At 45.5% G+C, this 15,379-nt stretch overlaps 1 protein-coding gene across 11 annotated transcripts in view; it reads left to right on the top strand.

The window, feature by feature from the left end:
* Positions 1-15,379, top strand: part of LOC105463931 (multivesicular body subunit 12B) — a 182,015-nt gene that overhangs the window by 42,722 nt on the left and 123,914 nt on the right. For all 11 annotated transcript variants that reach the window (XM_011711371.3, XM_011711369.2, XM_011711367.3 and 8 more), the window contains one exon: positions 13,381-13,488. In XM_011711371.3, coding sequence (XP_011709673.2) covers positions 13,381-13,488 — 108 coding nt within the window. The remainder of the gene's footprint in view (positions 1-13,380; positions 13,489-15,379) is intronic.

Consider the following 15,379-nt stretch of genomic DNA (forward strand, 5'->3'; position numbering starts at 1 on the left):
CATTTACAGACACAAAAGCCAAGGCTCAGAGAGGTTAGCCAAGGCCACACAGCCACTACTGGTTGGTGAACCCAGGATTTGAATCACATCTGTCCAGTATCAAGGCCCACGTTCTAAACTCTGTATGCTGCTGGCGTGGGAGGCTGGTATTGGGTGATTTGGAGCAAACATTGTTATCCCAGATTCCAGCCAGGAAGAGGCTTTGGAGCCTGCCCTGCTTTGCTTTTTCTTCCTTCCCTGCTCAGCAGATGCACCCTCCATAATGAGATTATCTTGAACTCCCTGGATACTGTGGTAGAGAGAGGGTTGGAAAACCTTGTCTTTAAATTTTTTTTTTTTTAAATATTGCATGACTTTTAAAAAATTATCAAAGCTCATCTCAGAAAATCTAAATCATATAGAATTCTATCAACCAAAGAGTGAAAATATTACCTTTCTTTTTTCCTCTAATGCCAATACATCTCGTTGACAGTTTGCAAGTATCTTTCTAGACCTATGTTTTTCTTTTCACCAAAAAAAGTATTTATTTTTAATTAAATAAGGAACAGAAGAATATCTTTTATCTAAAAAAAAATTAAATAGTAACAGCCAAAGCTTAAGTACCTTTCAACCACACCAGTTTGCTCATTTTTCTTCCTGACTTTTTTCTCTGCATTTATATGTAAATGACTTACAGAAATATATCGTTGTAATTTGTGTTTTTAATATAAATTAGATCATGCCATCAGCTCATGCTTTATTTTTATGAAAGATGTACACGTGTCATGTAGATCTTTCTAGACTTGTGCGTGTAGACCCTCCACACTCTTGTTAACGGGTGTGTGATGCTCCGTGACTGGGTGAGGGCCACAGGAGCCTTCTGCTGCTCAGCCAGTAGTTCTTTCACCTTCAGTTTTTCACTGAACAAAGCTTTTAGTGCATGCCTCCTTGTTAAGGGTGTTGGATTTAGCAAATAAAAATACAGGATGAACATTTTGAAAGATTTTTTAATTAAAAAAAGTATTTGTTGTTTGTCTGAAATTTAAATTTCACTGGGTGTCCTGTATTGCCTGTAGCAACTCCATTCCTTATGCACATTTGTGAGATTTGAAAAAAAAAGTTTCTTTTTAAGGTCTATTATCTGATTTTTAAAATTAAAAAGTTATATGACAAAATATTCCAAATATATAGAAAAGTATAGAGAACAATGTAGCAAATGCCCATGTATCCACCATGCAGCTCTTCCAAGTCTTAATGTTTCACCAAATGTCTGTCAGGTTTCTTTTTTAATAAAAGAAAACATTATCGATGCCCATGCACCCCCCCGCTAGGCCCATGCCTCCTTCCTTTCCACAGTCTCTACTGCTCTGAGTTTGGTGTTTTTCATTCCTAGATATCTTTCCATGTTTTCACACTTTATATAGGTAATATCCTACGTGGGATATATGTCACACTTATCCGTATTTTTCAACATGGGATTTTGTTGTTGTTGTTGTTCGTTTGTTTTTGACAGATTTTCGCTCTTGTTGCCCAGGCTGGAGTGCAGTGATGCAATCTCAGGTCACTGCAACCTCCGCCTTCCAGGTTCAAGCGATTCTCCTGCCTCAGCCTCCCGAGTAGCTGGAATTATAGGCACACGCCACCATACCCTGCTAATTTTGTATTTTTAGTAGAGATGGGCTTTCTTCATGTTGGTCAGGCTGGTCTCAAACTCCTGACCTCAGGTGATCCGCCTGCTTGGGCCTCCCAAATTGCTGGGATTACAGGCATGAGCCACCATGCCCGGCCAACGTGGTTTTTTTTCTTAGTAGTGTTCTTGAGATATTTTTCCTTGCTGATACAGCTCTAGTTCATATATTTTCAAGTGGTATAGAATTATATTCCATGAATATACTATAACTTAGTTATTCATTCTTATGTTGGCGAGGATTTGGGTCATTTTCAATAATGCAATACTGTAAACAATGTTGTAAATAATATCCTTTTGTCTCTATGCTAAGGATTTCTCTAGGGAACAAGTTAGGAATAGAATTGCCGGTCATTTTCTCCTTTCTGGATATGATCATGTGCCCTCTGAAGTGGCATGCAGGAGGTTCAGGTTTATACTCCACTCATTTTGTTAGACATTTGCGGTTTGGTCAGTGATTTGCTGTGAATGGTCGAGCACTGCCATTTTGCTTGTGGGTAATGTCTTTTTCTTATTGCTTGATAGGGGCGCTTTTTTTTTTCCCCCAGAGTCTCACTCTGTCCCCCAGGCTGGAGTGCAGTGGCGCCATCTCGGCTCACTGCAACCTCCGCCTCCAGGTTCAAGTGATTCTCCTGCCTCAGCCTCCCGAGTAGCTGGGATTACAGGCACCCACCACCACGCCCGGCTAATTTTTCTATTTTTAATAGAGACTGGGTTTCACCGTGTTGGCAAGGCTGGTCTCGAACTCCTGACCTCAAGTGATCCACCCGCCCTGACCTCCCAAAGTACTGGGATTACAGGCATGAGCCCCTGCGCCCAGCCTAGAGGGGTTTTTTATTTCCTTATTTTGGATGTTAATCCGTTGTCACTGTGCACTGCTCCCAGTCTAAGGCTTCTCTTTTTACTTTGTGTCTTGTGTCCTTTGTAGCATCCAAGTTTTCAATTTTAGGGTAGCAAGATTCATCAGCCTATTCTTTTATAGATGGTTTTGTACATGTCCATCTATTTCTTTAATAATTCTCTCTATTAAAACATAAATATACTCCACATTTTTTTTCTAAAAGTTTGGAAGTTTTGCTTTTCACATTTCATCTTTAATCCATCAAGAATTTGTTTTTGACAAATTGAGGTAGGGCTCAACTTAGTTTTTCCTCTGTAGTGACAATCAGGTGTCTGGGTACTATTGATTCACTAGTCCCTACTTCAGCCACTGATGTGTCACTGGCAGTGCCATGGTAGACCAGGTGTCCTGTGGCTGAGAGGAGCTGGCCTTCCCCTGGGTGAGGACCAGCCACGAGGCAACCTCTCGGCTGCTGATGCTGCTCTCTGCAGGCCTGTGGAGGTCCCGGGCCGTGTCATAGCTTGGCCGTCTGGGTGTGACAGAAATGGGAGCTCTTCTGGCCCAGAGCCTCCCTCCTGATGACCTGGAACAAGGAGGACATACCTGCTCCGATGCGGCCAGGTGCCCTGCCTGCGTGTATCTCCCGTTTCCTGTCTCGTAGGCCTCCCATGGAACTGTCTTCCCTGCCTGGCTCCCTTCATCAATCAGGAGGTGCAGAGCCAGGGCTCCTAATCCCTTCGCCTCTTCAGGGGCTTTTGCTGGGAATCGGGATCTGCTTTCTGCCTCCCTGCCCAGCCTCAGGAAGCCGCCCCCTCTATGCCTGGTGTGGCCAAGGCACCTGTGCCACAGGTGGAATGAGGAAAGGGCTATCTTGTGTAGTCTTAGATGCACCAGGCTTCAGTCTTCGTGTATTTTTCATACCGTACATTCTTTCCATGGTTCAATGGTTCTATCAGTCATTTACCAAATATCTGATTGTGTACTATAAACAAGGCATGGGGCTAGGAACTCAGAAAAATATTCCATGAATAAGGTAAGATCTTTATTTTAAGGACCAGAGATAAAAGTAAGTAGGTAACATTTTTTGAGTGTCTGCCATGTGCCAGGCCTTATGCTAAGTACTTCTAGAAATATTAATAGCTTTACTGAGATATAATTCATACACCACAAAATTCACTTTTTAAGAGAGTACAGTCCATTGGTTTTTAGTATAGCCACAGAGTTGCACAATTGTCACTGCTGCCTAATTTTGAACATTGTCGTCACCCCCTAAAGAACCCTCCTCTCATTAGCCATTCTCTCCATCAACTCTTCCTGCCCCCAGCCCCTGGCAGCACCAATCCACTTTCTGTCTCTAAGGATTTTCCATTTCTAGACTTTTCATATAAACAAAATAATGTAATGTGTGGTCTTTTGTGTCTATCTTATTTTACTTAGCAAACTGTTTTCAGGGTTCATCTAAGTTGCATTATGTATCAGTACCTCATTCCTTTTATGACAGAATACTATTTCATTGTATGGCCATGCCACATTTTTATCAGTTGATGAACGTTTGGATTATTTCCTCGTGTTGGTAATTAAGAAAACAACATGCTGTCATGAACGTTTGAGTGCAAGTTTCTATGTAGACACTTGTTTTCATTTCTCTTGGGTATATACCTAGGATTAGAATTGCTGGGTCATATGCTAACTCCATGTCTAACATTTTGAGGAACTTCCAGACTGTTTTCCAAAGTGGCTGCACCGTGTTACAATCCCACTAGCAGTGCAGAGAGCTCGCATTCGTCCATGTCCTTGCCAACATTTGGATTGCCTGTCCTTTTAATTGTAGCTACCATAGTGGTTCTGAAGTGGTATCTCATTGTGGTTAACTGCTTTTTGTGCTTTCTCTCATTTAATGCTTACAGATAATCCTATGAGGTAGATATTATTTCTATTGTCATTTTTAGGTGGGACTCAGAGAGTAAAAGAGTGACTTTGGAAAACCCTAGTATGTAAGTGGCAGAGCTGGGACTTGAACTCGAATCTACCCAACTCCAGAAATCCAAGTTCTTGCCTGCTGGGATCATCAGGGAGGTTGTAGAGTGGCAGGTTCTTTCAGCCAGGCCCTAAATAATGAGAACATTTCAACAAGACAGATGCAAGAAGTAGCAACACGAGCAAAGGCAGGGAGACCGGAAATGGTGGGGCACAGTTAGGAAAGAACTATCTGAGGAAGGAGAACTAGAGTGGAGAGGGGGTACAGTATCAGGAGGCCCAGAAGGGTACAAGGCCAACAGGGCTGGGTGGTCCGCTGTGTCCCTGTGCCCCGTGAGTGGAGAGGACCACCTGGAGACTGAGGGAGATGCATTAGTCTCAGGGAACAGGTTTATGCTTTTCATTTCTTTTGCTAAAAAAATGAGACATTGGCCGGGCACGGTGGCTCAAGCCTGTAATCCCAGCACTTTGGGAGGCTGAGACGGGCAGATCACGAGGTCAGGAGATCGAGACCATCCTGGCTAACACAGTGAAATCCCGTCTCTACCAAAAAAAAAAAAACCAAAAAACTACCCGGGCGAGGTGGCGGGCGCCTGTAAGTCCCAGCTACTCGGGAGGCTGAGGCAGGAGAATGGCGTAAACTTGGGAGGCGGAGCTTGCAGTGAACTGAGATCCGGGCCACTGCACTCCAGCCTGGGCGACAGAGCAAGACTCCGTCTTAAAAAAAAAAAAAAAAAAAAAGAGACATTTCAGCTGAAAGTATAAGAAAATGTTGCAAATAAAATCAGAGCTGAAAAACAATTGAGAGTTCCTGCACTCTTCACTGTATTAGTTAAATGCCTCTTCCTTTCACTTTATATTTGTAGAAAGCATCTTGGGCGCACCACCTGTTAGGGAGTCCACGGATGGTTGGATAGGCTCCTTGCCTCTGCTGTGCCCACCCTGCTCTTACTGAGTTTAAGTGGCTCACAGTTGGCCGCTGTCTGGCCTGGGCCAAGTGCGTGTGTTTCCACTGTTGATGATCTAACATACCCAGAGGCCTTTGAGCTTCATTCTCGTTCATTGTGTCAGCCAGATATTTCCTTTGGAATGTCTGCAGGATTTCCTGGCCGCTTTCACTGCTTTCTGTCTGCTGAGTACACCTTTGAGTTGTGGGTGGGCTCTCTTGAAACAGCGGGGTGCAAACAGATTGATGAAATTGGTGGTTAGCTTGTCTTTTGAGAGTTTCTCTTTGGCAACGAGCACTCAATTCCAACGTTGGAAAACCTCTGACGGTTGAAATGATTGACTGCACAGCTCCTCGTTAGGTGGCTTAGTTGGATAGCTGATTTACAAAGTGCTTCTCAAGTTTAAATCCAGCGGATTTTTATTTTTCACCCCATCGAATGAAGTATTTACAATTATTTTTCTTATAAAAGCTATATATGCTCATTGCCAAAAAAGCAGAAATGCAGGGGGAAAAAAAGAACATTAAAAATACTCATAATCTCAACTGTGCAGGGCCAAACAGTGGTTAATGCTTTGCTTTATATTTGCCTAGATCCTTTTCTATACAGATAATTGTTTTGAAAACAAAATATAGGATTGTACTTTACAAACCATGTTGTAACTTACTCTTTCTCCTGAACTTCCCATGTTAGTATGTGTATGTGTACAAAGTTGTTTCAAATGGCTGTTGAGTCTCCTATTGTGAGGATGTCCTCTAATCATTAGAAATTTATCATCACCCACTCTTGCCTTTATAAACTGAGCCTCAATAAACATATCAATAACGCTTATCCCGTCTTACCAGGCTCCAGTTACAGAGCCCCACTTTCTGTCCCTTTAATACAACAACTTTATTTCTACCCTAGGGTCTTCACAGTAGCTGTCCCCCAGGCCCCTGGCCCCCAGATCTTTCAGGGATTAAGGGAATCCCTTAAACCAGGGAGACTGCTTACATTTAACCTCAGAGGTCGTTTTACAGTGAGCATGTCTTACAGGCCAGCCGCAGGTAGCCAGTGCCACTGTCCAGGGGACTGTTCAGGGCTTCCTGAACGCACATCATCCTCTGTGACTGCTGCACAGTGGTCCAGAATGAGACCTCTGAACTCAAGCCACAGAAAGCAGTCAGAGACCTGGGCTGTGTGAGAAAAGGGTTTGTAGAGCCCTGTGTCGGTTCTGCGGCACTGGCAGCCACCATCCCAGGGACTCCCTGGGTGCTGCAGCTCCGCCTCCAGGCATCTGCATGTTGAGTTTTGATGAACTCTAGCAGTGGGGAAGGTTGGAATCAGCTGGACTTGCAGCTTTGGACATTGTCACCCACTTGGGAACACACTAACAAGCTAACTAGGAGTGAGATTATGTTGCATTGCTAGTCATGTCCCTGATGGCAGCAATAGCGGCAGCTTGCCTAAAAGAAATAACAAATTATCATACTATCTTCCGTGAGGTATTTCTTTTCTGCTTTTACTTTAACCAAGTGCTGCCTGCATGCACAGTTTAAAAAATCAGAGTGCTCATAAGAAAATATAGCAGCCCCCGCCCTGTCTCCCCACCTTCACTTTTTTATTTCCCAGAGGTGTTTACTTTCCACTTTTTAAGATTTTTTTCCCTCTAGTACTTTATCTTCGTATTTCTAAATAATTTTATTATATTCCTTATTTCTTGATTATTTTCTTCTCTTATAATCTCCTCCCATTAGGCATTATCACAATTTTTGGTGGATTAATACTCAGTGTTCATATAGATTACAATGCAGACATTGGGTACCACTGAATCAAGTAACATATTAGGAGTGTGTGTTCTTTCTCATACAACCTTTTATTTTTTCTTGGAATTAATCAAACTTGTTTCATTCATTTGAGGAGTTGTCCAGGTGCCTATTGATTTTCACAGTACGTTCTTAAAATGTCTTTTTAAGTTTTAAATTGATTTTTTTTTTTTTTTTTTTTTGGTCAAATAGCCTTAGGTGCATTGTTTTCATTGTTCTAAATGCTCTAAGGCAGTTGTCACATGCCCATCCCTATTTCTTTCAAACATGAAAGTACAGTTCTAAATGCTCTTCCCTCCACATCCCCTCCTCCCCAGAGGTTGCTGCCCTGACGTCTCTTCCTTTCCCCGTCTGGGCCTGGGCGTGCTGCTGTCGCCTGGCTGCTGTGCTGTGTGGGTTCTGTTTCCTGGAGTTTATGGTTTCCTCTTTATTGATTTAATCCTCGGTTCTGCTGATGCATCCTCCAGTAGCTTCCTTAGAAAGGGCCCCTGGGAGATAAACTTTTTAAGTCCTTGCACATCGGCAAAGGTCTTTATTCTACCCTCACACTTAATCGATAGTGGGCTTAGGTGTGGAATTCCAGAGTTCCTCCGAATTTTGAAGACATTGTTATCTTGTCTTTTAGTTTCCAGTGTTGTAGTTGGGAAGCCTGATGCAAAATGATTCCCGTTCCTTTGTATGTGACCCGTTGTTTTTCTCTACAAGTATTTAAGGTGGTTCCTTTATCCCCAGTGTGGTGGGATTCTCTGTTCTTTCGTTTTGGAGTGGGTCTTTTTCATCCACTTTATAGAGACACTCAGGACCTCTTTAACACAGAGGCTCCCCTCCCCTCTGTTTTTTATTTTAAAAGTTCTGTCTGAAACTTTTTGTTAGCTGGATGTTGTCTTGACCCTTCAGTTTTCATTCCTATAATTGATCTCTTCATCTTTGTACTTTACCTTCTGGAAGATTTTCTCAGCTTTCTCTTCCAGTGTTTATAATTTCTAGTCTCTTTATATTGTCCTCAAATTGTTCCTTTTTAAAAAGGTTTTCATAATACTGTCTATTCTTGTTTGGTATTTGCAGTCTATTCACCCGTCCCTCGGAGGATTTAATTACAAACTGGGTTCTCTGTCCTGAGCCAGCACTGCTTCCCCCTATTCTCTGTGCTTCCTTCAAGCTCCCTTTTTTCTATTTTGGGCCCTTCTGTCATGTCTGAGCCTGTCCCCAGTGCCTGGTGACCCTTTGTTGTACGTTGGGATTTAAGATGGAGGCACCAGTTCATGGGCTGGAGCCCTGTGGGTGGGGGGCCTGCTGGCTGGTGTGCTACACAGTGGGGCAGATGAGCAGGGAGCTGGCTCAGGGATCATGGGCTGGTCCACCCTGGCGCTCTCCAGAGACAAAGCCCTCAGTGTCCAGTGTTCAGGGGAGGCGGCTGGAAGCAAGAAGGAGGCTAAGCGCGGGTGGCGGGGAGGGGCCTGCCATTGCCATTCAGTGTGCACGCATGGTTACTCAGTTACCCTCGTTTCCACTCTGAATTGCACCTCCTCCCCCACCTCCTCCCTACCTCCAACCTCCTTCCCCACCTGCCGGTGTTCTAGAGTCCTGAGCCCGTGCTGGGTTCCTTTCTGCAGAAAATACACCTGAAACGGGGGTGGGCACCTGGGAGTCTAACCACTTTGTTTATGAACTTGTTTCAGCCCACCCAGTTCAGCTCTAAACTTGCGCTTGCTCCCCCGCCCCTACCCCAGTGGTGTCTGGTGATTCTGGATCCTCAGCCTCTGCTCAGTATCAGCTCCCACGGGCCCCTTAGGTCACAACCCCTCCACTGGCTAAATCCCTTGCCTTCCGCGTTCCGCAGCGCCAGGCCTTTGTGCTGCCTCTCCCGTTTCACCCTTCGTTGTGGAGGCTTCTGCACTCTCCATTTGATTGTTGGTTTAGAAGAATCCTGGCAGGAAGAGAGATAAACCATGTGTACAGTCCGCCACTGCCTAGCCCCAGGGCCTTCCTGCTCCCCCTGAGAGGCGGCTCCTACTCTCGGGGAAGAAATGCTAGGAGAGAGGTTGTGAGAATGTGTGAGTGTGAGTGTGCAAGAGCATGTGCGTGCGTGCACGTGTGCACATGTGTATGTGAGGCCCTGTAACAGACTCTGAAGGTTCTGCAGTCAGCAGACATTGAATTGTCTTGGGAACAAGGCAGCAAACACACAAGATAACCAGAAGAGTAGGTGGCCTCCGTGCTGAAATGGCTGTGGGCCTCAGAGTGGTGATTTTGAAGGGGATTCACTCAGCTCAATGGATTAAATCCTGGAAATTTCATTTGAAAAACTTCCCATGACCTTACTCGGGTAGCTGGCAGGGTATGTGGCTTTCACACTGCCCTGATTGCAGAGTGGACTCGTTCATTTATCCTTTCAACAAGGTTTGATGGAACCCATCCATGTCAGGCATTGTGCTTGGCACAGGGGGTAAAATGGCAAGCAGAACAGGCACTGCCGTTATCCTTGTGAAGCTTATAGTCCAGGCTGGGATAGCAGGGGGAGGGCAGATGTTCCTCGTACAACTATATCATTTGTGTTTGGAAAGACCAGATTTGGTCCCAGAGATTGGCGCTGAGCCCCAGGACAACTGAGGACTTTTTGAACCCTGATGTGGCCTGACATCACTTTCAAGGCTTGGTTCGCCGGAGCAGATGCCCTCTTTTTTGGTTTAAAAACATTAGCACTGTCTTTGGAGTGCTCATGCACTAAGGCGGGCACTTCGCATGTTCGTGGTCTCCTGTGTCCCTGGCAGTGATGCCCGCAGGGAAAGGCAGCATGTCCACTTTGCAGAGGAGGACAGGACTGGTTTAAGCTATTGGGTCTCAAGTTCAGGTCCACCTCTGAATTCCATGCTGCTCTTGCTGCACGCAAAGCATTTGGTCCTCTACCCCACACCCCACCTCCCCACAGCTTCCTGATGCTGGGACCTGAGGCTGACTGCTGAGTTCATAAGCTTCTGCAGTGCCACCAGGAGGGCGTGGGCACCGTCAGGTAGACCCTGCCTTGAGTCAGGTATGAGAGCTCCTCTTGGCACTGTGACTTCAGCCCATAGATAGATCATTTATCTTGCAGATCATTAGCTCTCCTGACTTGGGATGGGAAGAATTTAGGTTATTAGGCACCTTTATGTGACTGGGCTGGGGAGAAGCCTCTGGGTGCATGTTGTTGCTGTAGGGAAGACAGGCCACAAACCCCCTCCTTGTTCCGCCAGGGCCACCTTCCCAGTGCTCTCAAGGAGCCAGGAACTCACATCTCCCTCCTCATCCAGTACCTGGTCCTGTGGGTCCCTGAACCATCCAGACCTCCGGGATCGTTCCAGAGCCCTTCTCTGCCCAACACCGCCTTCCTTGGAGGTTAGGGGAGGTTCTCTCTCTCCCTCTCTCTCTCATTCTTCCCACCTTACCTCCCTGGGCCCCTCATTATACCTTTACACATTTCCACCTCATCGCAAATGAGTTGTGGCCCAGGTCAAAGCTGGGCCTTTGGTCATCCTTTTTTAATGCTTCGCAGACAAGGACTGGGGGGCTCTAACTGCCCAAACGGTGAAGCGTGGGCTCAAACAGAGGGGCCCACACTGCCAGCTTCCCCCATTACATTTTCATTTCTCATTCCGAAAAAGGACAGCTCTAGCAGTGTGGTGGGTGGGGAGAACCATCACTGGCAAGTCCTGGAGACCTTTCTAGCCTTAGGTTAGAATGCACACCACCCCTCCGTGGCATTTCCAGATATCCAGACAAGCCCTTCTAGACTCCCTTGTCTCTTGGAAGGTTAAAGACACAGCTCCCTCTCTTCCAAGGCAGCTTGTGGCTCCACAGCCTTGGAGTGTCCTGCAGACAGTTTCTGGTTTTGAAGGTTTTTTAGAAAGTATGCATTTATTATAGAGAGACCATGTAGGTCCCCTTATTCCCTTTGTTTAGCGCATCTTTTATTTTTACATTTTAGTGGTTCTGAAATTGGGATGCATCGTAAAACAGATGCATGTGTTTGGATGTGGTACTATGCCTTTTTTGTGTGAAGGGGTGTTCCCCAAATGACTGCATCCTAGAATTGAGGAAATCCAGTAAAAAGTGCATTGGGAGACAAAAATCTTTCAAAACATGGAATCCGTGCGAGAAAATGAGCATACAGGGTCCTTGGTATGTAGGAGCTGGGACCACTGCCTTAAATCTCATGTTTCCCTAGAAACTGTATGTGTGACCATTATGGGAAAAAATGCTCACAAGGCCTGACCCCCATTCCATCCTGTTTCTATCTGTGGGGGTGACATACTTGGAGCAAATAGTTCCTAAAATTATCCCCATACCATTCCTCCTTCAGCTTTCAGGTCAAATATATTTGCATCTTTATCATAAGGGCCTTTCTTTTCCTGTTGTTACATTTGCTAATTTACAATTGTTTGGTTTGAAAAACAAGGATTTTTTTTTTTTCTTTTGCCTCCTGGCCTTTTGGTTTTTCTGAGGCAGCCTCAGAAAGCGTGGCTGTGGTGGGCTCCAGGAATGTCCTGGGGAGCCTGAGCCCACTGGGCTGGGGTCCTGGCTCCCGCCTCTGCCTTGAGCGTGTGACAGGCAGAGGCCATCCATGTGCCGTGGGGCCCGCGTAGAGCCTGCAGTCAGTGTGCAGGATGGGGCTGAATCAGGGCAGTTTTGTGTGAAGAATGGAGGCACTTCCAGCAGTTCGTCAGGATGGGCAGGAGCTTGTCAGGTCAAGGACTGGATCCCAAAGTCTAAAGCTCAAAAGGACAACCCAGAAGGAGTCAGAAAGTGAACTGCTCAGAGACCTCCTGCAGAGTTTATCCCAAAACAGTCGCTGCTCCTCAGTCTTCCTGGATGCTCCCCTTTGCGGTGCTTGAAGGCAAGTGTGCAAGGTTGATTCATACTCTCACAGGGAGGCTGAGTCAGAAAGCAGACCAAACCCTGACCAGCGATTCACAGAGCAGTCTGGAAAGAAACAGGAAGAAAGCACCACCTTCTTCTAGCCTTCTCCTCCTCCTCTCCATCTCCTTTGCACTCTCTCCCACAAAGCCTGGTCTTTCATGTCAATATCCCCCAGCCCAGCCCCAGTCTAGGTCACAAGGGCTTTGATAGTCAGATCAAGTCTGGCTGGCGTCATTCTCAGACACTTCCTAGTAGAGAATTTCTACAGCTGCAGATGAGAAAATGACTTCTTATTGAGACTAGAAACAGGGAACCCAGTGAGTCTTGTTTTGTTTTTCTTTTTTTTTTTTTTTTTGAGACGGAGTCTAGCTCTGTTGCCCAGGCTGGAGTGCAGTGGCCGGATCTCAGCTCACTGCAAGCCCCGCCTCCCGGGTTCACGCCATTCTCCTGCCTCAGCCTCCCGAGTAGCTGGGACTACAGGCGCCCGCCACCGCGCCCGGCTAATTTTTTTTTTTTTTTGTATTTTAGTAGAGACCGGGTTTCACCGTGTTAGCCAGGATGGTCTCGATCTCCTGAACTCGTGATCCGCCCGTCTCGGCCTCCCAAAGTGCTGGGATTACAGGCTTGAGCCACCGCGCCCGGCCTTGTTTTGTTTTTCTATATCCCGATCCAGTTTCTGACTTTGAACACCACTCTCAGGCTTGTACCGAGAGGACGCAGGGTGGAGTGAAATGTCTCCGCCCTCCCTCCCACCCAGCCCCAAGGAGAATCCCATTGACTGAAGCACCCAGCTGGCCCCAGGGCCCTAGAGCAGGAGGCTGTGTCACCCTCTCCACGGGCAGCGCCCCCACAGGTGGCTCATCACACCCACTGGGCTCCTTTCTTCACCCTGCCCCATCCCCCCCACCGCCCCCGAGTAAGTGGTAATAGCCACTTAATGTGCTGACTTAGCCAATCCCTTTTTGGTCCATTACGACAAAAGTTGCTCTTTTCTCATTAGAGCCATTTCTGTCAGGGTGTCTTTAATCAATGGCTTCCCCAGGGACAGTATTTTTAGAAGTTGTATTTTTCACACTCTCCCTTTTCCCCTTTTGGAAAATCTCATCCCAGTGCCTAGTGAAATGAACTAATGAGATGCCGGGAGATCCCAGGCTGGTGTTAATTGGAACAGGCACGAAAGAAGTGGCCCACGCACACCTTCGGTTCCTTCCTGCCTTACCTGCGATCCTTTTCTCTGTCTCTCCGGTGTAGGTTGCACAGACAGCAGATGGTGTGGATGCTGACCTCTGGAAAGACGGCTTATTTAAATCCAAGGTTACCAGATACCTGTGTTTCACAAGATCATTTTCCAAAGAAAATGTAAGTCTAGTTGTAGTTTCCATTTGCTGAGTGAGCACAAGTAATTTACATTCCTGTTTGGAATTTCCTCATTTTGTTGTTGTTGTGGTTTATTTTCATTGCCATATTAATTTATCTGTGGTTTTAGTGAACTGGGTAGAATCGGCAGCCAGCACTGTGTTTCATTTATTAACAGTATTATTAACCACGTACCCAAGTGTACCGTGAATTCCATTCAATTGTGTTCTCAAAAGGAAACCAGGAAATTTCTCTCCCAGCTCTCATTTGCCTACCTTTCCTCCAAGCAACAAATCACAGGATAGTGCGGCAGTGAGAATTCTCCGGTGGAGCGGGATTTAATGCTGGCCAGCAAAGGCAGCCTGGCTCCGGGAGGGTCCCTGTGACCCCACCCCATCCACAGACATCATGCCTTTGCTTCCACAGTGACGTTTCCCCTCTGGTCTCTGTGTGACATATTGCATTTCATTATTTTTGTAGGTAAGTATCCACTCATGCAGATTTCTCTTACTATGGTTTTTTTTTTTTTTTTTTTTAAAGTACTCGCACCTGTAAATTAGGAAACTTTAAAGACACCTACTAAGGTTTGTTTGTTTTTTGTTTTTTTTTTTAAACATCTAATAAGGTATTTTAATAGATGGCTTAGAAAAAAAGGAAATAGTTTTGGTGAGTATCTACTCTGTACAAGGCCTGCCCTGGGCACCTCATTCTGTCCCCAGATAATCTCTACAAGTGGAAGTTCCTTTCCATTGAAGAAACCAAGATCCAAGAGGTGACGTGCTTGTTCGAGGTTACTTCTCTTCCCCAGCCCCAAATAGGGAGGAGTTGGGATTTTCATTTTCAGGGCTAACATTTTATTTTTGGCCACATGTTATTGTCTCTTTGTCATGTAAATTTTATTTTGGGGAATATTTTTATTGATTTATTTATATAAATTATATTATAAAAGTAATATTTATTTGCAGTTAAAAAAAAACTGAACCCAGACAACAAACATACTCATTCAACAGCATGAAAGGGGGAAAGCGTTAGTCCTCCTCTCTGCCACCTGGCCCCGCAGGCCCGGGGTCCCATCACAGGGTCCTTGCATGTCCCCTTGGTGTTTTCTGAATGTCGGCCATCATGTGGCTCTCCGGCTTGTACTCTTTTCTGCCACCTATTCCTGTTGTTTGTGGTTAATTCTTGGGTAGGAGAATTATTCTGAACAGGACTGGGAGAAAAGTCATTGCTTTATTTTTTTCCCCTAATCACAAGAGCAATATATGCTCATCGTAAAGTACAGAGTTTATAATGGAGAAGGGGAAGATCTTGACACAAAAGTCTGGAAGTCTTTTCAGTTCAGGCTTCTGAGTGTATTTTAAATACCAGGAAGGTGGCAGGGCTAAAGAACGGACAAGGGCACTATGAGCTTATAATGAGTCCCTGCAGGTCCCCCAGCTCACTGAGCAGCCTGAGGCACCCAGGAGAGGGCTGAAGGCTGAGTAGAAGCTTCAGTTAAAAATGAGTAGAGGCCGAAGAGGCTTCAGTTAAAACTGGCCTGAGGACAGCCATGATCTCTGTGATCATTTTTTGTTTTTGTTTTCATTGCATGAAATCAAAAACACTACGGGGTGTTGGTACCTAGGCTAGCAGAGTCCCTGCATCCCTTGGAGTGGGGACAGTGACAGGTCTGAATGTGACAAAGAGAAGTCACTGAGGCTTGTTAGCATTGAGTGTCATGGGTAAGTGTATTAAGGAAAACCCATTGATTTTGTCAACATGTGTTGAACATTAAAAAGATTTTTCTTGGGTGTGATGAAGGGATATAAGAAGAGGACAAGGGCAGTGTGAAAAGCCTCTATCTCGCTTTCGAAGCAGTATAGGAGATAGGTGCATGGTGCATACTGTTTTTGGA

The sequence above is a fragment of the Macaca nemestrina genome, chromosome 14, assembly GCF_043159975.1.
Source record: "Macaca nemestrina isolate mMacNem1 chromosome 14, mMacNem.hap1, whole genome shotgun sequence".
Lineage (NCBI taxonomy): Eukaryota > Metazoa > Chordata > Mammalia > Primates > Cercopithecidae > Macaca > Macaca nemestrina.